This window comes from Cydia amplana, chromosome 9 (genome assembly GCF_948474715.1).
Source record: "Cydia amplana chromosome 9, ilCydAmpl1.1, whole genome shotgun sequence".
Taxonomy (NCBI): Eukaryota; Metazoa; Arthropoda; class Insecta; order Lepidoptera; family Tortricidae; genus Cydia; species Cydia amplana.
Genome location: NC_086077.1, coordinates 5,368,270 through 5,393,261, shown reverse-complemented (window position 1 = coordinate 5,393,261; position 24,992 = coordinate 5,368,270). Strand labels below are relative to the sequence as shown.

General features: G+C 38.4%; 1 protein-coding gene across 1 annotated transcript; it reads left to right on the top strand.

The window, feature by feature from the left end:
* Positions 1-289: 289 nt before the first annotated feature.
* LOC134650815 (digestive cysteine proteinase 1-like) lies at positions 290-24,992 on the top strand. Its single transcript, XM_063505748.1, has 13 exons — positions 290-378; positions 1,420-1,531; positions 3,280-3,394; positions 4,501-4,618; positions 7,229-7,338; positions 7,695-7,803; positions 10,092-10,172; positions 17,098-17,309; positions 17,533-17,674; positions 18,104-18,209; positions 23,256-23,339; positions 23,886-23,980; positions 24,745-24,992. The coding sequence occupies exons 2-13, from the start codon at positions 1,466-1,468 to the stop codon at positions 24,980-24,982; spliced, it is 1,476 nt and encodes a 491-aa protein (XP_063361818.1). The 5' UTR covers positions 290-378; positions 1,420-1,465; the 3' UTR covers positions 24,983-24,992.

The window sequence follows — 24,992 nt, the reverse complement described above, 5'->3', positions numbered from 1 at the left end:
CTGACACCTGATGCGATCGATTGGCTGCGTAGCCTGGATGTCGACTTATAATTAGTTATACTAGTAGCATGATTATATTGCCTACAATATTAATACGCCATACGCTTAAATAAATAAGGTAATTAATAATTACCTTATCTTATTATTATAATTACTAATTATGAACACCTCGTTCTCTTAGCAACTTCTGCTGCTGACTAACAAAAGTTTGTCCCCAAACATTTCACCATTTAAGAGATGATGATGATGAGAAAATGGCCCAGGGTGATACAATTTTTTTTTAGGAGCAGAAGCGTCGTTGCAATGGCCACAAACATACCATTTTACGGCAACTCTAAAAATACCGTCAGCAAACGTGATAGAACCTTATGAGGTCTGGTAAGTAATTGTTGCGAACGCAACCTTTATATTTGTATAAAATCTCAACACCTATATTCCTAATGCAGTAGCTAAACGCGGCCGTCGGGCTCGGCTAGTATTCGGAAGCTTTTTCTTAAGCACCAATAGGAGCGCTCCACATACATTGTATCGCGGCCAATTAGAGGCACCTAAATTTAAACCACCTTTTGTACTGATCAAATATTGCAAATCACTCTCTCATCAGCCTTCATACAATAACTACACCACTTCTACATTTAACCGTTTTGGCAAGAACCCTTGTAAACCAGTAGGTACTTTGGAAAATTATATCAGTTCACTAAGAATTGAAGCTTTTTATTTGAGTAGTCGAGCACCTGACCTGCACGGCGGCTACAGTAATTGTAATATAATAATAAGAGTAGGTACCTACCTACCTAATAAGAAAAGCTGTTAGAAAGCGGTTGCAGAACAATAAATAAACAATGAAACAATTTATGAAGCAGCAGGCAAAAATCTCTATCTACTCTGAATATTTCACTTTAACATAACATACATACATAGACGAGTAAATAATGCCTAGGGCTCATTTAGACGGTGCGAGAACTAGCATGCGAGTTTCATTACATTGCGTTATTTGATCGGTCGGCTGAATTGATATCACCTCAATAGTCCGCAGTGTAAGTAAAATCGTATACGAGTTCGCGCGCCGTCTAAATGAGCCCTTATAGCTGCATTTGTACTATGTGTGTATCGTGCAATAAAAAATAAACATTAACCATCCCTTCTGTACCTACCACAGAGATCGGAACCGTTTTTTTGCAAAAACTTTGAAATAACCATATAGGTATTTCGAATTATTTTATGCTCGAAATGTAGGACTCAGTTGTGTTTTTAGGTATTAGGTAATCGACTTCGTATTATTAGATTGCCCAATTAGAAATGAAATAATTAGCAAAGAACGAAAAAATACCGTTTTCGTTCCCATACGAAAAATACCGGTTTCCGACCCCTGACCTACCATTCTAGTTATATTTGTTAAGTCACGTGAAATAATCACAGGTCTAATGGCGTGGAAGGACATCACAGATTTGACTTCTATAAAGGAATGTCAAAAATGTACCAAAAACGACACGGAAAAGTGAACAATGTAGTCCAATTCCAATACTATTGGGTAAGTGCATTCTTAAGTTTGGGTAAATTAAAATGAGTATTTAATTGGCTACTGCCAATCCTGACCAATAAAATGTTCGGGCGCGTATCTACTTCTTACGTACTATGCCACCCACAATATTTGAAATATTGCCACAGACCTAGTTGCATTGCGCTACAACCTCATGTGATAAACGATAAAATGATATCCAATCAATATTTGACATAATATTAACTCCGCTACTACTGAGGCTGACTGCTGACTGTACTTTCGAGACCTTGAGAAAATAAGTTCGAGTATGCCTGATAAAATACGACGAAGAGGGTCGAAAACAAGACAAACCATTTCGATTGAAACTAGTTCTTTGTTTTGTCTTGGCGGAAATTTCATGCCACCAGCAGATTAATATACGATTTGTAAAGGCGGTATTCCACCGGTGTGCTGCGGCTGTCTGTCTGTCCGTATGTATGCTTAGATCTTTGAAACTACGCAACGGAGTATGATGCGGTTTTTTTTAATAGATAGAGTGATTCAAGTGCGAAGCCGGGGCGGGTCGCGCTAGTTAAGTACTTACTAAAATGCTTGTGCCGCACAGTCCCGCACACTGGTGGAATCCCGCCTTAACATTGTACTTCGTAAATCACTCAATGAATGTGCATTAGGTACACCTTTTCAATTCTATGAATCACTTTTATTAATCATCATAAGTGTAAATACATTTATTTACCTAGTTCAGGGTGTTTTACATGCAGAAAGTATGATGTACATTTCCGGCGTAGGTACTATACTTAAAAATAGGCATGTATTAGGTAGTAGGCACATAACTTTAGTTTGAGACGCGTGAAACGAACATTAAAGGACCCGGCACCTTTTGTACCTCCGTTTCGAGTGGGTATTATGTACAATACGGAATGTATATTGAATTCACCTTTAGACAAGAGCTGATCACATAAGGTCACATACTTGAAAATTTCATTACAGGGCACTAGGTAACTAAGAGGATTGTTCAATATATCGTATACCGGGTGATATACATTATATTGTTATGAATATCGGCCAATAGTTTAAACTTAAAAGTGTACTTAAATAATAAATAATCAAAACACGTATTATTCAAGACATGAATAAATAACGTACGGCCGCTTGGGTATAGCAAAGTGCGCTGGCTGTCAACTGCAACAGTTTGTAGGTGTACCTATGGCAGGTTCTGGACTTAGTTGCTAAGTAAATAAGGGTCATAATATATGATTTTACTTATACACTAGAGCATAAAAAGCAACTTTTTGCCTCTTACACGCGACTTAAACTACAACTATACGAGCGTGAGAAGTGAAAAGATATTTTTCACCTCAGCAGCTCGAACAAGGGTACTTTGCTACTTAAAAACAGTGAGCAAAATCGCATTTTGCTCACTGAGTGAGACAAAATGAGCAAAATCGCATTTTGCTCACTGTTTTTAAGTAGCAAAGTACCCTTGTTCGAGCTGCTGAGGTGAAAACTTAATTGTTGGTATATCTTAAGAAAACATGAGTGAATAGAGGTAAGTGATGAAGAAGGAATACATTTTTCGGGTTCTCTAATATGTTCTCACTGCTGAGGTGAAAAGTTTTGTGAACTACACGAGATCAAAGTTATTTACATCTCGTGCGCTTTTGAGTCCCTTACTACGCTCAAGATTCTAAATTTTCGCTTGCACGGGACTCAAAATAAGCACTCGAAGAAATATCAAACTTTGATCTCTTGTTGTACAAATAACTATTTCCATGCAGGTAAACCCCGATGTCAATCAAAACGATGTAGTTTGTCGCCAACTAACAGTGAATTCTAGCGAAGTGAAGCGGCTTTACCACTATTTGCCGCTTATGTACAACTTTAAGGAAACAGGTATGCACAGAATACACATAGGTACCTAGTTTTACAGCGAAATTTTTTGGGCGTCGATATGATAATCGATTAATGAGAATTAAAAATTAAAACTTTTAAATCACGCAACATTTTAGCATAATTATTTTATTTATTTTTATAAGGAGATTTATGTGGGTATCCAGACGAGGTAATTCTTGTACCTATAGTGGGCTCGGGGAACCTTGAGTCTTATGACAGTTCATGTTAGTGACGGGTCGTGTCGATATATCGTAACTTTTTTTATAGGCATAGGCGTGACTTGCATTCAGCCACATCGGTAAACATGTTTTTAAAAATATGATCTGCATTTCTAATGCTTGTCATGTTGTTGTTTTTGTAATGATTTAAGTTTTTTGGCATAAATTAAGTAAAAAACAAAAGTTTTCGAAAAATAAAAATGCAAACATTTCATTTTCTTGTCATAATTTATTATCGCAGACAACTTGAAATGATTATAAATCTGACACTAAAAGCGTAGGTACTATGTTAATGTATTTTGTACACTCGTTTCCATTTTCGACATTTGTTTATCGATACTTTTCCGCACTAGTCGATATCTTCCAATCGAAGTAAGTTTTGCAGGACGTAAACGTAAAGTCTGATTGAGATAATTTCTTGTAAATGTTAATAATTATTATATTTCCAACGGAATATAATTGTAATGGCATATATCTACCTAAAATTAATAAATGTTATTTTTAGACATCGCCAATTCGATTTTAATGTAACGGTGACGCCACTACAAGGTTGTGTCGTGGGAATAACTGTCAGTGTCATAGGACTCAAGGTTCCCCGAGCCCATTATACCTACTGTTATTCTAATGTAGGTATGGTGACAGTTCAGTACCTATAGTATGAAAAAAATAGTTCCAGGAAAATTCCGCAACATGGCGCGTGATCATTATATTCCTGGTCAGGCTTTAATAATATGGGGCATTATCTATAAAAAGGGACCTTATTGTCGATGGCGCCGCGCGGCATTGTATTTATATCGGAGCATCGTTAGTAATGGCGTAAGCGCGGTAAGCGCCACCGACAATAAGGTCCCTTTTCATAGAAAACGTCACATATTTCAACGGTTACAGGTCCTGATGTCAATCATACAACAAAATGGGAGTATCAGTTTACACAACAGCAATATGGCGCAGTTTTTAAATACTCTCTCTGGACGATGGGAAATGCTAATGAATGGATACCTGTGAGGCAAGATTAAAGCTTTGTAACTCATACTTATTAATAGGCTAGATGACAAATTTTCATTTATGGTATCAATCCATCAGGTTTGTTTTTAGGATCAAATGTCTTTATGGGACCCATTGATAAAGATAAAGATAAAAGATTTTTATTCGTGACGTTCACAAAACATGTACGAACATGTACAGACAACAACAGCAAGAACAGAAGAGAACAATAAGTGTGCATCACGAAATGGACCCAACTCAGCATAATGCTAGCTATAAAGCCAGCGCTGGTCTTCCGTAGGGCCCATTCGGTGATGCCACGACAGATAACACAAAAAGATACATATTAAAACATTACAAAAAAAGCAATACAAGCAGCACAAAAAGCTTTTGCATTGCATTAAAGCAATACAAAAGTCAGAAATGATAGTCAAAGTCCGACAGTCGTACTTCACTCGCGAAACGCCCCGAACAAAACGCTATATGAACGTGACGTCAAGGTCACTGAGATCGCATCTTGAAGTATGAACAAAACAAGAAAATTGCATTTTTGTCGGTGAAATATTGCGTTTATGTATATGGTTGCTATACAATCTTTTTTTGGATAAATTGTGAGGAATCGAATAGTTAGTATCCTTACTTATTTCGTTTTTGAAAGTTAAAAAAAATTTTTTTTGAAACTTTCAGGTGCCGTATTTTTATATTATTTCCAGATATTTTTTTAATAACCACATTATTGCGATAAATTGCTCATTTGCTATTGGTCTAAGAGCTAGCCACTGAAATAGGTAGGTATGCAATTTATAGAGCAACGAAATCCCTCTAGTTAGTATGCCATACTATCATTATTAATTAATCCGGGCGCCTGGCAGCTGTCTAGCGGTGGGTGTGGGAGTGGATGGGCAACAAAGTGGTTGTAAAATCAATTGAAGGTGTGCAATTTATAGAGCTCTGTGTTAGGTGTGATATTATAGCTAATTATGTATTTAATTCAAATATAACAATGCCAGGCATTTTATTTGGGGGGAAAGTAGTGCCAGGTGATGAAAATACACAATCACTGTGCGCCTGCAGGAAGTACTCACAATTGCTTTACGCATAGATTGTGAGTCAGGTGCAATTTGCTCGTGATCTTCCTACAGGCGCACAAGTAATTGTGTATTTTTATCGATTTTTATCACCTGGCACTACTTTTCCCCCAAATAAAACGCCTGGCATTGTTATATTTGAATTAAATACATAATTAGCTATTATATCACACCAAACACAGAGCTCTATAAATTGCACACCTTCAATTGATTTTACAACCACTTTGTTGCCCATCCACTCCCACACCCACCGCTAGACAGCTGCCAGGCGCCCGGATTAATTAATAATGATAGTATGGCATACTAACTAGAGGGATTTCGTTGCTCTATAAATTGCATACCTATTGCCGTGGCTAGCTCTCCGGCTATATCCTATTTTACTAGATTTTGTTATAAAATTCAACATGTGTCATCATCCCTATAGCTGTTATTTACCGGCGTGCGCCTTTTAATTCCGACTCTCTTTTATACAAGCTTAAGTATATTTCGTGGGTATTGAAATGCTTAAATTAAGTGATTCGGGCTGTTTCATAAATATAATTCAGTGGGTAGGTAGGTATAATATTTAGTCTCGTTAATTAAATTTTCCACGGATTTCCCCATTGCAAAGCGGCCACTTAACTTTTCACTTTTTGAAGTGAAAACTTCTTTAGCGGCGCTGGGCACTTTTTGAGGCGGGGAAAAAATGATAAACTCGAGACAGCGTAAGGCGATCACGTGACCTTAAGGGCCGTAAGGCGATCACGTGACCGTAAGGTTTAGATGGCCACTCATAATTTAAATGGCATTTAAATCAATAAAGAAAAACTCAATGTTATTTGACATTTATGTTGCGGACTCCTTTTCAAGACTCTTTACCTATGTTCAAATAATTTAACGTTGTCATGGCAGTATGTAAATAAACATGTCAATGAAAAAGTGTGATCTTATTTGAGAATGATATTAATATATACGAGTATTATAAATAAATAGAATACCTCCGCTAAACGTATGTACTTATCGTGTTACCGGGCGTCGGTAACATAGTGAGGTAAGTTTTCACTTCTATCGGCACTCCCGGAGTGCAACCGTTGTTGCTTGTTTTATTCAATCCATTTTAAGACTGTTCAATGCATGCGAATTCGCGCGCTGCTCCGGTGTGCGAGCGAGATATCGCTATATAGGCGCATAGCACTGTCATACACCGAAGCGACAATGTGCGAATTCGCATCTATTGAAGAGTGTCATTAACTGCGTAAATGTTAATTAAATTAGCTTCGACTTATGATGAAGAAACATTATGTTTAAAAGTCTTAGCTTGCATCTAGGTACCCCTCTACTGTACATATAAACAATATGTTACATAAGTACCAACATATGTAGAGTCAGTGAGACAGGCAGTTAGGTGGGTGTCAATATCGGGATTCGGGAGCTTGAAAACAATACTAAAGGTAATCACGGTTCATATCCAGGTCGATATACTCGTAAGTCAAAAACTAGTGAAACTAACCAATCATTCAAAACTGTGTTTATGTAAAATTATGTGTTAATTGTATTTTTTTTAGATATGAATACAGGATGTTTTATAAAGGCGTCGAATGCGATTTTATTCAGCATGTTTATGAATACTTCAACCGTTCTAAACCAGACGCCGATGTGTATAAAATCCCACATGGTATGTAAATACATGTATAATATACTAATTATATTTACAAAATCATAAAATAAGCACTAAACGATTTTATTGATTTTTTTTTAATTCGACAGCATGGGAAAGGGAATGTTATCATTATAACTGTATCGACTAGTAGAATAAAATTGCGAGTTTTTAAGTTTCGTAGATTCTGAAATATTTATATTTCATTAATTCTTCATGACTTAGTCGTTATTATTAATAATAGTCGTTATTATAATAATAATAATTCAAATACCTAACTTCATTTTGTTTATTTTGACTGAAAAAACAAAACTAGTAAATATCATTGAAAATAAAAGTTATTTAAGTAACATATTTTGAAATTAATTTTACAGATCTTCGATGCAATTCTCCTTCTGCAAGAAAGACTGAAAGCGATTTTGAACACCATTTAGATCTCGAAAGCCCTATCTTGCAACAAAACATGACGGAATTATTTGAAAGGTACCTACTAATAATTTAAAAAATGCATGCAAAAAGTACATCATTGCAATTAAATCGTTTGTTTCCTATGCAATAATACATTACGATAGTCAGTGGCGGATTTGCAGTCTTTGCCGCCCTAGGCTCAGACCCTGTAGCCGCCCCTTCAGCATCAGCACCCATCATATTGACTACATTTAGGTCAGGCAACGAAAAGGTATGGAGGGAAATGCTTGGGACACATTTTTAACTTAGTACCTTTTTTTGGACTCGTTAGGAGGTGAAAATATCAAAAGTCCCCGGCCGTAGCCCTTGAGCGGGGGTAGGGGGGTTTGATTTGAAGGTTCCATTTTTCGATTTTTCGCTTATAATATCTTAGAAACTATGCGTCGTTGTGACATGATCATTATACAAAATGAAAGCTGATTAAATTTGCTACAAGTTTTATACAGTAGAGTTTTTCGATAGGTATCTTGTTTAGTTTTTGAGATATCCGCTCTTGAATGTCTATAATTTTGCATTAAATTTCCATCAATAATATTCACGGTGCTCACGAGGAAAGGAACCCGAAAGATTTTAACAGTGTAGCAGATCTGCGAAATCGACTCCACACTCGCGTTCGCGGCTTCGCGCCGCGATTCGCGCACGAGTGTGGAGGGCTCTATTTGTATTTGTGCCCCCCTCCAGACTATTGTGCGTGAATCGCGGCGCGACTTCGCCGAGCGAACATATCGCGACGTTGACGTATGACTCCACACTCTCAAACTTCTCGGTGATTTCGCAGCTTAGTTCGGGCCAAGATGGCTGAAAAGCATCAGCTGATCGAGTTTAACTGTCATTTATCTAAGGCATCATGCTTGCTGTAGCTATTTTTCCATTTTGTTTTGTTGTAAAACCGTAAAATATAGCCGCTATATATAATAGAATTAATATTTATCATGCAACTGATGAGCCAAAATAGTGTGTATTGTGGAGTCTTGCAAGTTCGCGCTTCGCGCCTCCTTTGACGCTGGCCGAAAAACCGACAAAAAACGGGAAACAAGGCGCGAAGGCGTGAACAATCTGTGAAATCGACGCCACACTCGCGTTCGCGGCTTCGCGCCGCGATTCGCGCACAACTGTGGAGGGCCCTCAAGATATCGAAAAACTGTACTAAATAAAACTTGTAGCAAATTTAATCAGCTTTCATTTTGTACAATGATCAGTCGTTACGTTACAACGCATAGTTTCCGAGATATAAGCGAAAAACCGAAAAATAGGACCTCCAAACCTCCCTCTTCCCCCGGCTACGGCCGGGGACTTTTGATATGTTCACCTCCTAACCAGTTCAAATAAAGTTACGAAGTCAAAAATTGTATTCCAAGCATTTCCCTCTAAACCTTTTTTTGAGAATTCGTTGCCTGGCCTAATTTTAAGTTATTTCTTGTTATCATCAGCGATTTTTTTGTCACAATTTGCCGCCCCTAATATCTCGCCGCCCTAGGCTCGAGCCTACTGTGCCTTATGGGAAATCCGCCACTGACGATAGTTGGAGTTTTCTTGACAATTAGGTATTTTTTCTATGCTTAACAAGTGCAGGTACAGTCCGTATCTGCTACCCTGGAATACTTTTCCAAATAGAGATATTTCTAACTATCTTTACAGTTCACTTTTTAAAGTAAGATAAGATAAGATAAGATAAAAGATAGTTTATTCAAGTAGGCATAATTACAATGCGCTTATGAACGTCAAATAAAGCTAGGTAGACCGGCTCCAACCCTACACCTCTGCCCCGAGAAGATCACACTGTCGATTTGTTCCACTTATAAAGATATAATATCTCTGTGAAGTTACTAGAGAATGGTAGATATTTTTGACACATAGTCTGATCCGTTTCTTTTGATGCTGACTGTACTTGTAATCATTTAGTATTTTGTCTAGTTGAAGTCCCGAACATACCTAACAAACAATATATAAAGTTACGTTAAAACATGTTTGGGACGAAGCATGTTGCTTATTTGCATTTGTAGCCACCGAACGAAGCCTGCGTTGCGTTCTTGGGTGATAGTCTCTGCCACAAAAGAACTTGCAAAAATATTATTTTTCCATTTGTTCATTTTGAATCTTATTGCAATTTCCATAAGAGGTGGAATTCAATAACCAGTTAAAGTGACTGGAGCATTTCTTATGCAGGGAGTAGCACGTGCCGATTTACTTAACAATAGACAAAGGATTAGCCGTTGGGGGCCAGTTTCAAATCGACGGACTATAACTGGAGCATTTTTTACCATTAAAATATAGACATTTATAAAGTTTATGTCTTATTACAGATTCAAGTTGGCACATAATAAACAATACAAAAATACCGAAGAACACTTCATGAGGTTATCTGTGTTCCTGAAAAATGTCAGGTATGGAAATTATACATTATTATATTTCTTATTAGGGTTCCGTAGCCAAATGGCAAAAAACGGAACCCTTATAGATTCGTCATGTCTGTCTGTCTGTCCGTCTGTCCGTTTGTATGTCACAGCCACTTTTCTCCGAAACTATAAGAACTATACTGTTGAAACTTGGTAAGTAGATGTATTCTGTGAACCGCATTAAGATTTTCACACAAAAATAGAAAAAAAACAATAAATTTTTGGAGTTCCCCATACTTCGAACTGAAACTCAAAATTTATTTTTTCATCAAACCCATACGTGTGGGGTATCTATGGATGGGTCTTCAAAAATGATATTGAGGTTTCTAATATCATTTTTTTCTAAACTGAATAGTTTGCGCGAGAGCAACTTCCAAAGTGGTAAAATATGTGTCCCCCCCCCTGTAACTTCTAAAATAAGAGAATGATAAAACTAAAAAAAATATATGATGTACATTACCATATAAACTTCCACCGAAAATTGGTTTGAACGAGATCTAGTAAGTAGTTTTTTTTTTTATACGTCTTAAATCGCCTAAATACGGAACCCTTCATGGGCGAGTCCGACTCGCACTTGGCCGCTTTTTTCTAAACTGAATAGTTTGCGCGAGAGACACTTCCAAAGTGGTAAAATGTGTGTCCCCCCCCTGTAACTTCTAAAATAAGAGAATGATAAAACTAAAAAAAATATATGATGTACATTACCATGTAAACTTCCACCGAAAATTGGTTTGAACGAGATCTAGTAAGTAGTTTTTTTTTATACGTCATAAATCGCCTAAATACGGAACCCTTCATGGGCGAGTCCGACTCGCACTTGGCCGCTTTTTTTTTATTCAATAACGTGATACACGTAGCAAAAATTTTCGACACCACCTCACGGTAAAATAAATATAGGTATGTTTATTTGTATATGAGTAAAACAAACGACATCTATATAACAACTATCTATGTAACAACTTTTATTTTTAACATCGTGCAATAAACGATATTATGAAAGTTCATAAAATGGACCTTATAATGTGAGTTATTAATAACATTTTACGATGAGTGGCCAAAACTTGGCTATTTATAGGTAATGTATAAACTTGAACTATAATGCTCTTATTAACCGACTTCAAAAAAAAGGAGGTTCTCAGTTTGACCCGTATGTATGTATGTATGTATGTATGTATGTATGTATGTGTGTATGTATGTATGTATATTTGTTCGCGATTATCTCGCGTTTGGCTGAACCGATTTTGATGCGGTTTTCAAAAAAGTGTTTCTTACATTCTGGAGAAGGTTTTAGTATACATAGATCTGAGCTGATGCTGAACCCTGGCTGTACCTAGTGGAACTCAGGTTTGGTGCAACATAGGCTCACGCTGTTTTGGTCATCCGTCACATCTTTATGAGCACTTGGGAGAGCAGTACCTAAGACTGAGCTGATGCTGAACCCTGGCTGCACCTAGTGGAACTCAGGTTTGGTGCAACATAGGCTCACGCTGTTTTGGTCATCCGTCACATCTTGATGAGCACTTGGGAGAGCAGTATCCAAGATAGAGCTGATGCTGAACCCTGGATATACCTAGTGGAACTCAGGTTTGGTGCAACATAGGCTCACGCTGTTTTGGTCATCCAACACGCCTTGATGAGCACTTGGGAGAGCAGTACCCAAGATAGAGCTGATGCTGAACCCTGGATGTACCTAGTGAAACTCAGGATGTACCTAGTGGAACTCAGGTTTGGTGCAACATATTCCCACGCTATTTTGGTCATCCGTTACATCTTGATCAGCACTTGGGAGAGCAGTACCCAAGATAGAGCTGATGCTGAACCCTGGCTGTACCTAGTGGAACTCAGGTTTGGTGCAACATAGGCCCACGCTATTTTGGTCATCCGTCACATCTTGATGAGCACTTGGGAGAGCAGTACCTAAGATAGAGCTGTTGCTGAACCCTGGCTGTACCTTTTTAGTGATAGGTAGGTACTTCATTGCATAGAACGGTACTATTCAGGTTGTGTACTGTAGTGGAACTCAGGTTTTGTTGCTACATAGGCCCACGCTATTTTGGTCATCCGTCACATCTTGATGAGCACTTGGGAGAGCAGTACCCAAGATAGAGCTGATGCTGAACCCTTGCTGTACCTAATGGAACTCAGGATGTACCTAGTGGAACTCAGGTTTGGTGCAACATAGGCCCACGCTATTTTGGTCATCCGTTACATCTTGATTAGCACTTGGGAGAGCAGTACCCAAGATAGAGCTGATGCTGAACCCTGGCTGTACCTAGTGGAACTCAGATTTGGTGCAACATAGGCCCACGCTATTTTGGTCATCCGTCACATCTTGATGAGCACTTGGGAGAGCAGTACCCAAGATAGAGCTGATGCTGAACCCTTGCTGTACCTAGTGGAACTCAGGTTTGGTGCAACATACACACTTTGTTTTGGTTATCCGACTTGTCGTCGTGTGCCTATGTTGCAGAGTTCCACTAGGTGGGTCGATGAACTTTTTTCTAACTGCCTTTAAAAAAGGACGTTCTCAGTTTGACCCGTATGTATGTATGTATGTATGTATGTGTGTTCGTGATTATCTCGCGTTTGGCTGAACCGATTTTGATGCGGTTTTCAGAAAAGTGTTTGTTACACATTCTGGAAAAAGTTTTAGTGTACAGTACATGGATGGTTTGAAAAACCAATTGGACCCGGTAGGTGGCCATGCTATCGGTATACCTACCAACAAATTTAAGTTGCTGAAACCGATTTAGATAAAATAGTGGGAGTGGGAGCAATATACATACAAATCGTTTAGCACCGAAACGTCATATTATGTTGTGACGCAATTATCATCGAGTTAGGCCATCCCCAACATTAGTAGGTAGTTACTAGCCCAAAACTAAATGGAGAGCCTAAAAAACTAGTATTTTAGCCCAAAACCTAAAATAAATGAAGTACCTACCTATCACTAAAAAGTAAAAAATAAAATAAAATAAATAAAAAACAATTAAAAAATTTAAAATAAACAAAAATAAACCCAAAATAAAATAACTTAATATAATATCTTTTTTTAAAAAAGGGAACCGCCTTCAAAAAACCAACCCACTGAAAAGCACAAAATAATTTCTATATGGCACTCCTCTACGTGTCCAGTCCCTATCCCGTCAAAAGCAAATTTCTGCCAAAAAGTAATTAATACCTAATAATAAGAAAATTAATAATCATCCGGGTAATTACTTAGTTTTTGAAGGCGGTGCCAAACCAACAAAAACATAAAAAATACGAGTACGTTGTAGTACCTACAAGAACTAAATTAATGAGTAAACCAACTATGTCTTTATAATGCAAGTAAGTGAAGCGTTCGTTCTTCGTTGTCTAAAATATCGGTTCTCAAAAATTTTGGTTTGGCACCGACTTCAAAAACTAAGTAATTACCCGGATGATTATTAATTTTCTTATTATTAGGTATTAATTACTTTTTGGCAGAAATTTGCTTTTGACGGGATAGGGACTGGACACGTAGAGGAGTGCCATATAGAAATTATTTTGTGCTTTTCAGTGGGTTGGTTTTTTGAAGGCGGTTCCCTTTTTTAAAAAAAGATATTATATTAAGTTATTTTATTTTGGGTTTATTTTTGTTTATTTTTAATTTTTTAATTGTTTTTTATTTATTTTTTTTTCTTAACAATACAGGAGGTTAAGGTCATTTTGGTCACACACGGCACACACCTAGGGAGTTATATTTTTTTTCACAATCCATAACTCCCGCGGGAACAATATAGGTCTTTGTCTTATAGTTTAGTACACCTGCATGAAATAAGATCTTTTTCGAGCAATCACACTCTTCATTTTCACCAAAATGTAAATTTTTAAAAGCGCTTTGTAAACATTTTTTAATCCGCCTAAAAAGTACAAAAGTTATTAAAATTAGTGAATAATAATTATAACCATACCGTAAATATTGTGGTATTTCGAGCGGATGAGCGCATAAAATACCTAAGTACCTATAATGATGATGTCTATGATGGTATCCTGTCAGTGCCGGCCCGAGCCCTTGATCAGGGTAGAGCTAAATCGGGGTTTGGCGCCCTTCGTTGAAGTTTTCAAGCGTATTTTCCAACCCTCGCTATGCTCGCGTCTTTTAAAACTTTTTTTTTCTCATTTGCCATTTTGGCGCCCCTCTTGGCGCTCCACTCGCTCTACCCTAGATCCGGCCCTGTATCCTATCACCCCTCATCAGGGACATAGGGCTCTGAGAAGGGATTTCCATTTTACGCGATCCAGCGCGGCCTCCTCCAGCTCCGCCCAGCCGAGGCCGACTGGTGCAGCCTTTTTTTCCACTGTGCGCCTCCAGGTGGTACCGTAAAACGAGGTGACTTTAGGAAATTTTGGGGATACTTTGATAGTTTTAAAACTGCCACTAAATTATCATTATTCATTATTTTCTCGAACTGTTCGTGTAACAAGTTAGATTATTATACATACTTGTTTACCTACTACTAAAAAATCCGAATAAAAATATGTAACGGCTGAAAAACTGAAATATCGAAGTCGCCCCTGCATTTGAAAGTCACCCCGGTTTACTACGTGGGCGACCTTGTCCCCCTTTTTCCGGGAATTTTCCAAATGCCCTTGCTTGGATACACCTACGTATATCTAAAGTAATCCAAAAGCATTATACTTATTTATGCATAGAAATTCTATTAAAATGTTGTGTGAATTTGTGTTATTTGTTTTTGTTGAGTGTTTTGCAGACTTATTTTTTCTTATATTTAAATATATATTAATTTGAGATGAAACGAGATGAAAACAATTTCATAGAATAAGTTTTCTGTGTAAAGAATGCCGCCCACACCGTATTGTAGTACCTACACCTACCCATTTTAAATGCCATTTTGAGCGGAACGTTTAATCGCTTTACTTATCATCTAGTATTTGATCCGAGTAGTAAATTATGCATTTTTTTTTTCTCTAGCCTATTTTGGTGTCCCACTGCTGGGCAAAGGCCTCCCCTCGTTTTCTCCACTCGACCCTGTCATCGGCATTTTCTCACCATTTGGGGTAGAATGCGTCCAAGTCGTCCCGCCATCTCCTTTTCGGTCTGCCTGAATTCCGGCCTGCACCGTCTATTGTGTTCCGTGGGTCCCACTCAGTAACCATTTTGGCCCACCTTTCTGGGTGCATGCGGCAGACATGTCCAGCCCAGTCCCACTTAAGCTTATCGGTCTTGACGCCTACATCTACAACTTTAGTTCTGGAGCGTAGTTCCGTGTTTCTGATCCGATCAGTTCTGCGAACACCTAATATACTACGCTCCATCGCACGCTGGCAAACCTTGAGTTTCGATTTTAGAGCCTCAGTTAATGACCAAGTTTGTGCACCGTAGGTTAGAATGGGCAGGATGCACATGTCAAGGAGTTTGCGCTTGAGACACAAGGGAAGGTCGCCCTTCATTAGCGCTTTCATGGACCAGAAGCTCTTCCAGGCGTTCTCGATACGTCTATCGATTTCGATAGACCGCCTGTTCTCGAAGGATGCTATCTGGCCCAAGTAAACGTACTCGTCAACATATTGTATCCTGCCCATCCACCACAATGCTATGTTTAGCTTGATTGGTCATCAATTGAGTTTTCGCTCTATTCATTGTAAGTCCAGCCTCAAGGCTCGCCGTGCTGAGGTCTTGCAGCATTTGTTGCAGATGTGATGACGTATGGGAGAAGAGGACTATGTCGTCAGCAAAGCGCAGGTTTGTTAACCTCTTGCCGTCGACTTCAATGCCCATCGTCCCCCATGAGACCGCTAGCTTTTGAAATATCTCTTGGAGACAACTGGTGAACAATTTTGGAGATAGCGGGTCGCCCTGTTTGACGCCTTTCCCTATTCTGAATACGGGGCCGGGTGCGTGCAATCTAATGCTAGCTGTGCTATTGTTGTAAATAGTTCCAACGAGTTCAACATATGCCTTGTCTATACCCTGGTTCTGCATGGCGGAGAATATAGCTGAGTGTTTGACGCTGTCAAATGCTTTGCTATAGTCAGTACCGTCTTTACCATAAGGGCACACGGGGCCCGTGCCCAGGGCCCCCATCCTCAGGGGGCCCCCAAGGACAGACAGTAACAGTATATTCGATTACCCATAATAAATAGAAAATCATAGTAGAAAAATGTTAATTTAATTAGCTTTCTTTATTTTCCAAAAGGGCCCCAAATTCTTATGTGCCCAGGGGCCCCAGCATAGTTTAAGACGGCCCTGGCTATAGTCAACAAAAGCAAGGTATAGAGGGACATTGAACTCGTTGGACTTTTCCATTATTTGATTAAGAGTGTGAAGATGGTCAGTGGTGGAGAAACTAGGTCGAAATCCGGCTTGTTCGGGTGGCTGATGTTTGTCCAGCAGTGGGGCAATTCTATTTTCTATTATTTTAATAAATAATTTATATAAATGGGATATTAGACTGATGGGACGATAGTTATTTATGTCTGCTTTATCTCCTTTTTTATGCAGAAGTACAATATCGGAATGACAGAATTTGGAAGGGACCTTGCCAGTAAAAAGAATGGAGTTAAATAGTTTTGTTAAATGAGGTAATAAAGTCATCTTTCCCATCTTTAGTGCCTCGGTTGTAACGCCATCTACTCCAGGGCTTTTTTGGTACTTCATGCTCTTGAGAGCGGCGTTTATTTCGGAAGCTGTTATATTAAATTATGCATTACCTATTTATTTATTTATTTAGCTTAAATCATTTTGTAAGTTAATTTCTTGTGTGTAAGCATTGACAAATTATACTAGACTGCCATGCGCGTAACCAAAACGCTGTTTACTTTCGTAGTCGACATCGAGCATCAAGTAGATAGCAGATATATCAGTACCGCTACTTGACACTAGATGTCGTGAGTGTATCTGATTATTGAAAATTTAATTTAATTACAGATACATACAGTCTGTCAACAGTCCACAAGGATCTTACAAACTGGCAGTCAACCAATTTGCAGACTTGACAGAAGATGAGTTGGCATTGTTATCCGGTACTAAACTCAAACCGGAAACAGTTAATTTGACGCACAGTTTTTTAGACAATGACGATACTAAAGACAGTAAGGACTTCGATTGGAGATCGTATGATGCAGTGACGCCAGTTAAAGGTAACCATATTTTTGAACTTTAGTAAGTGAATGAAAGATAACATATAGAAATTAGTTCTGGAAAATACTGCAAGAAAACGCTTAACAGAGGTTTACCCAATATCCTGGACCCTAAGGACTAAGATTCAAGAAAACAATTAGAACACGGTAATTAACAAAAATATTAGTAAAATCATGAAAATTGAAAATATTATTTAAAAAAACACATTTCTTTTTTTCCCAGATCAGACATTTTTATGCGGCAGTTGCTACGCGTTCACAGTGGCTGCAGCCATCGAGTCTGCGGCATACATCAGTAACGGCTGTGACAACATGGTAGAAGCGAGCGAACAAGCAATCATAGACTGTTCGACGGGCAAGAATGGGTAAGTTTAGTGTGCAACCATTGTATTTCCTAGTTTTAGTAGCAATGAGTTATTTTAGTTATCGAATCACCCGCTAGATGTCGCTGTGCCGTTTGTGAGAAATCCTTCTTCGCGCTGTTAAGATTTTTCTGCGGGACATGACCTCTAGCTGGTAATAGGTTTTCATTCATTCATTCATTCATTCATTAACACATACAGTGCCGAAAACCCGACTACCGGGTATTTTATGATTTCGTTCCCAGGCCGGACGACCCGATAGTCGGGATCGTGGTACTACAGCTTTATAATGACGAAATTTTTGTGGCCTGGCGCGGATTTCTTGTTTGGCTGGGTGGCAATGAATATGTTAAGCCAAACTAAAAGAGACTTAAAGGAACTGTCATAGGGACCATTATTCGACGCGAGAAGTATAATAAAATTTATTTTCAGAAATGGCAACCAGGGATGTAATGGTGGAGTTTTAAGTGCTAGCCTACGATGGGTCAAAAAGAATGGCATTCCCTTCAGAAAAGATTATGGGCCGTATTTGGCAATGGTAAGTTAAAGGAAAGAATAAGCAATAGGCTACATGACTATCAATCGATCGGGTTTGTTTTTAGGATCAAATGTCTATATGGGACCCATTGCGTTAAAGTAGGTACCACAAAAGTCGGAAATTGTAGTCAAAGGCCGACAGTTGCACTTCACTCGCGAAACGCCCTAAACAAAACGACAAGGGAACGTGACGTCAAGGTCTCTGGGAGCCCATCTTGTAGTATGGACAAAACAAGAAAATTGCGTTTTTGTCGGTGAAATATTGCGTTTATGTATATAATTGCTATACAATTTTTTTTTATAAAATGTAAGGAATCGAATGGTACCCTTACTTTTATCGTTTTTGGAAGTTAAAAAACTTAAATTTTGAAACTTTCAGGTCCTGTATTTTTGTAATTTTTCAATATTTTATTTTAATTTATCCACATTATTGTGATAAATTGCTCGTTTGCTATATATTTTACTAGATTTTGTTATAAAATTCAACATGTGTCATCATCCCTATACAATACTTTTATATAATACTCTTTATTGCACGCCTCGCATAGTTTACAATAATGTACAGCAACCTAAACAAAGACAACGCAGTAGTTCTTAGCTTGGATCCGGTCACCTACGGCCACTTTTTGTGACCGGCCACTTCCCGTGACCGGCCATTTCATCTATCGGCCATTTCCTTGAACGGCCACTTGTCTATCGGCTTCCTTGTACGGCCACTTCCCCATATGACCATCCATCGGCCATTTCCTTAAACGGCCACTTGTCTATCGGCTTCCTTGTACACCCACTTCTCCATATGACCACTTTGGATTCGTCAACTACGGCCACTCTACCCCTCTCCCCCTACTCCCACCTTCTCATCCCTCCTTCATTCCTTCTTTGCTTTCCTTTCCTTGAATGCCCACTTTTCTATAGCCTGCACCCACATTCCTTGAAAAGCCTGTCTTCTTCTCATTACCCCTTACCCTCCTACCGTTGCCATCAAGGATGACAAAATTAGGGTGAAGAGTTAAAATATGTATGTATGTACCTTTATTGTTTCTGCCTTAAGGTTTCACTGGAAAATAATACCTTCAGGCATTAGATCTGCCTTTTATGCTTTATGATTTTTCAGAATAAAGATTAAATAAATAAATATTATCAAGCATTATTCACGGTACAGTCAGCAGCAGAAGTAGCTAAGCGGTTCAGGTGCCCGTTTCTCGAAAGCTTGTAACTTGTATTACAAGCGGTAGTCTCTTTCTAACGAATAAAGTTAAAAAGAGACTTCCGCTTGTAATAAAAGTTATAAGCTTTTGAGAAACGGGCCCCAGGTGTGCAAATTGATCTACACGCGTTCTTTTTCTCTAGACAATAAAGGCGTGTTGACTTCATTCTGAACACCTCACCCACTTTTGCTGCTGACTGTACAACTATTAATTACTACCTAATCTACCTATTCGTTGTCGCCTACTTGAATGATGTGATAACTGGCCACTTAGACTTTCTACTTTGGAATTATATGGAAAATTGTCGTTATTTATTTGTTTATTCATTATGTCAAGCAGTAGTAATAAGTAGTGTGAATATTATGATTTAATATGAATAGTGTTTAAATCCGTGAAAGGGACCCGAAAGTACTGAATTAAAATGGACGAACTCCAATTCACTACAAGCCGTAGAGGTAAACCTATAGCGTTTTACAAAGGGTACCGTTATAATTTACGCACGGGTAAGAAAAATAAAAATCATACAACTTTGTGGCGTTGTTCAGACAAAGACAATTGTTATGCTTCTATTTCTATCGATTCTAAAGGAAAAAATGTATTGCGAGAAAATAATAAAAAGCATCAGTGCAGGCCTAATTATGTAAAAAAGGAAATCGAAATGTTATTAGATGACTGTAAGAAGGAGGTATGTACCAACTTCACATCTGTACAACAGATCTATGAAACTCACGTTGAAAGATTGATAAACAAGAAGGGACGAAAGTTCGCAAAACACATTCCCCACTTTTCCTCAATAAAAAACGGATTGTACGCCGCCCGGAAAAGATTTTTACATACGGATCGACTGAGCTTCAGAAAGTTAGAAGACGTTCACATTACAGGTACACTTGCTGACGATTTCTTAGTGTGCGAAGATGGCATTGACGACAAAATATTAATTTTTGCCACTGTCATGTGCAGAGACCTAATAAAAAACCTCGACGGTTCTTATTACGCAGACGGCACATTCCACGCAGCTCCACATCCTTTCTTTCAGTTATTTGCTCTCCACCTAGACAGTAACTCGAGTGAAAATACAGTTAATATAGTTCCTGTGGTCTACGGATTACTACCGAATAAAGAAAAAAAAACATACACCCGATTTTTTCGTTTAGTGCAAGAAAAGCTTTTTGTGAATATAGTCCAATTCAAATGTGACTACGAGTTAGGCATACTGAATAGCGTTCGTGAAGTTTTCCCACACGCATTAATAACAGGCTGTCAATTCCACTACAGCACTGCAGTATGGAAAAAATCCAGGGAACTTAAGCTCAAGAGAACGCCGCATGGACGCACGTTGACCAGAAAAGCTGCTCATTTGGCATATCTGCCGGCAAACAAAATAAAAAAGACGTTGTTGGCCATTATACAAGACCACCCTCAAACGCCGATAGTAAAAAAATTCAAAAAGTACTTTGAAAGTTTCTGGTTCAAAAAAGTTACGATTGACACGTTTTGCTGTTCGACAGATAAGTTTTTTCGCACAAATAATGCCATCGAGGGATGGCATCATCGTCTGAACTCAATGCTACCAAAAACACCCAATATATTTCTGTTTTTGAAATGTTTAAAAAATGAAGCTAGACGAAGCGAAAACAAAATATTGCAACATATATTCCAAAATAAAAAGAATAGAAGGCAAGATATCATTGATTTCGATCGTAAATATAAGAGGCTTCTACAAAAACTGGACAATTCAGAAATTTCTGAAAACTCATTTTTAAATAAAGTCATTTATTGGAGACTGCTTTTAAAGCAAAAGAAAGAATAGACGACCTAGATATAAGCAATTATTCAATTTAAGTGGAACGTGTATTGTAACGAAGTGGAAACTAAAAAGTTAAGTTAATAAGTAGTAACGAGTGTTTTATGTTTTCTGTTCCTTATTTTAATTTTATTTCAATAATAATATATACATTTACTATACCATTTGTATAATTTACTTATACATATTGTAACCCTGATTCATTAGAATACAATAATCACAGTCCACTATGTCAGGGTTTTTGTTGAAACTAGCATTTGCCCGCGGGTTCGTATGGCCTTATTACTAAAAATAAAAATAAATAAATATTGGATGCTTCCATAAAATAAACCTTTTTTTACTGCTTTTTCTTAACCGTGGCTAATGTTGTTGTATAGTCTATGGTGCGGAACCATCCGTGCCCATTTATTTAAGTCTTTATGTAACCAAAAAATTAAGCAAAATCGTTAAAGTGATCGGTTTGTGTTGCAGCCTTTAATATTTTGCATTTTATGGTAAATACTGTCAAATGAAAACTGTTTATGTCATTTGAACCATCTTTCGGGGGCATTCCTAAGGTGTTTTGAATCGAACCACTAAAGTAGGCTGAATTTAGAATACTCCAGGTTTATATTTATATTTTTTTATGTACCGGAAGATTAGTACTTTCATTTTGGTATAACTCTCACCTTGCTACCGGAGATGAGGTAAATCAGACGACCCCTATTTTGGTACCCTTTGATCAGGCCGGATTCCGAAAGCTCCAGGTTTGGCTTATTAGGTTACAAAAAAATAATAACTTATATAGGAGCCGAATCTTGCTACCCGATGAGGTAGTGACTGGTATGCCGGCTCTCCGTCTTATGGTCTTTCGGGGAAACGGCTGAACTAGGAATTTGCACAGTGGTCTTTCGGGGAAATGGCCTTAGTAGGAATCTGCATTGTGGTCCTTTGGGGAAATGGCCTTAGTAGGAATCTGCATTGTGGTCCTTTGGGGAAATGGCCGTAGTAGGAATCTGCATTGTGGTCCTTTGGGGAAATGGCCGTAGTAGGAATCTGCATTGTGGTCCTTTGGGGAAATGACCGTAGTAGGAAAAGACCGAACAGGGATATGGCCGATGTAGAAATTTCCACGATGGCCGTAGAAGGAAGTGGCCGTAGGTGACCGGATCCCTTAGCTTCGATTTAACTCTTGAAAAGCCAAGAACTCATAAAGGCATCACCGCGTAACCCAACGGGTACCTTAGTCATCATCATCATCATGGTCTATATTAGTTACTAGCGACCCGCCCTGGCTTCGCACGGGTTAACAAATTATACATAAACCTTCCTCTTGAATCACTCTATCTACTAAAAAAACCCATCAAAATCCGTTGCGTAGTTTTAAAGATCTAAGCATACATAGTGACAGACAGCGGGACGCGACTTTGTTTTTTACTATGTAGTCTACGTAGTGATAGTGATTACCTTACGAAGGTCGATGATATCGTCCAGTACCTATATGTACGAGTAAAGTCCGGTTTCGTCCGGGTCACAAAGTTGGAATTTCGGCACAATGCGAATTCAAATCTTTTGTGGTCCATCTGACCGTCTAGAGACCTTCATCAATAAGGGGAAGTTTCGGCCGAAGGGTGTCAAGTCCCGGCATTTTTGCGGCCGGCTCCCTTGACACTGCGGGGTTGCGTAACTTGCGTAAGTACCTAATAAATCGCAGCCATAATGTGTTTTGCAGTTTTTAGATAGGTATATATTTATTTTATGTATACCTACTAATTTTAACTTGAGTATTTATTTATATGTAGACCACTTTCTACCAGAAATAAAGACTTTTCATTTCATTTCATAGTAAATTTCTTGCTTTCAACTCAACCCTACCTAATTATCTTATGAAATTGACGTGTGTGTGCCAACAAGGCACTAATGTCGGTCAGAATGCTAAGCTATTTTATTAACATGTTAGCTCAGTTTTTGGACCCATTACTTATTTATTAGTTACTTGCACCAGCAAATCGGTTTTTACTAGGTACATAATTAACTTTTATTTTAAATATTTCAGGTGGGGTATTGTCACTTGAAACAAACACGATTAATGCATATACATAGTTACACAAGATTGCCGAACGAAATCAAGGCTATAAAGGTAAGTAGATAGAGCCCTTAGTTTTTTTTAATCAAATTTTAAAATCAGATCTGGCGCTGGACATCCTATCGGCAAGCCAACTAGAAAAATTTCGAATATGTAGGCGCGACGGACACTCTCTCACTATTAATATGTTCCTTCTCAGTTGAATACTCTTGTCAGAGCAGTCGTGGTCATTGGGGTCGTTGTACGACCTTTTGCGTTATTTCCCGCCATCGCCATGCTTCTCTATTCCCTGCATTCCGCTCGCACAGATTTAAAGATGACGGTGAGACCTTTAACTTGGTCGGTCCATCACATTGAGGGCCGCAATCTGGGTCTTGTGCCCACTCTGCCCTGAACAACAAGCCTCTCCATGGCGTCGTATTGTGTTCTTATGTTCTATTAGGTAAGTGCCAAGTTAGTTTGGACATACTCTAGAGGGTCTCTTATGTTGACCGCACCATCCTGGTTTAAGGCGAAGTTACGATGGATGGCTTCTATTCTAGATGTAATTTGCCCATGATCGCACTTATCCCGACTGACCATGTTTTCTCTCCATTCTAGGCCGCCCTTCGCCAGCACGGTCCTCTGGCGACCGTAATGCATGTACCGGGGTCGTTGTATTACTATCGCTCTGGAGTGTACGATGATAAGACCTGGTAAGATCAGTAATTCAGTATTCTATAGTTTTTATTTATTATCAAAACACTAGCGATTATTTTAATTCGCGCATAGCTTAGGCCTACTGTTTTCGCTGGTGGCTTTATTTTTAGGATTCCGTTTGTTCCTCTTGAGGTACGGAACCCTAAAAATAAAGCCACCAGCAAAAAACGTAAGCTATGATCGAATGAAAATAATTGCTAGTGTTTTGATAATTATAGGAGCACTCGTGCGTCTATCTGTCTGTCTCCGACCTCCCCCTTTATCTCTGAAACTACTGAGTCTACAATTTTGAAAAAAATACTCAAATTAGTTATTTACCTGTAGAATCTGTAGATGACTGGAAAACCTAATAGAAATGTGCAGTCAAGCGTGAGTCGGACTTAATGTACGGAACCCTTGGAACGCGAGTCCGACTCGCAGTTAGCCGGTTTTTTATAATTTATAATTAAATTGACTTTTATTTAAAACTGGTTATTTACAATTTACCTGCTGCCTAAGTAAGTAGGTACTTGAAATCACTTTTGACACACTTGAAAAAGTTTAATCAATATTTTCAGAAATTCATACTCCTTTGCTTGTAGGTATCTAAATAGGTACCTACGTATTTACTATGTATTTTAGCCTGATTTAAGAATATAGGTAGGTACCTATAATTAAAACATTTTAAACAGGTAACTCGCGTAATTTCATCCCAAAAATGCTTGACAGTCGACATAATAATTTTGATATGTTCGTTTGAGTAATTTTATATTTTTTTCAGTCTATCAGTTCCGGGAAGTCAAACTCATGCCGTACTCATAGTAGGTTACGGGAAAGAAAACGGTAAAAGGTACTGGCTGGTCAAAAACTCGTGGGGCGCTCGGTGGGGCGACGAAGGTTACTTCAAAATAGACATGGAGAAAAACTTGTGTGGAATAACGAATCTAGTATACGCTGTTGTTGATCCAAAGTCGCTTAGAAAACAATGTAAGAGGGTTAGCTTTGGAGAGCAAGAATAAAACGAAAAGT

What these genes read in the sequence shown, in the direction of transcription:
- LOC134650815 (XM_063505748.1), top strand. Translation starts at nt 1,466, where the DNA reads ATGTCAAAAATGTACCAAAAACGACACGGAAAAGTGAACAATGTAGTC. An exon ending in GTACAACTTTAAGGAAACAG is followed by an intron (nt 3,395 to 4,500) that starts GTATGCACAGAA and finishes CAACGGTTACAG; the next exon opens with GTCCTGATGTCAATCATACA. An exon ending in ATGGGCCGTATTTGGCAATG is followed by an intron (nt 18,210 to 23,255) that starts GTAAGTTAAAGG and finishes TAAATATTTCAG; the next exon opens with GTGGGGTATTGTCACTTGAA.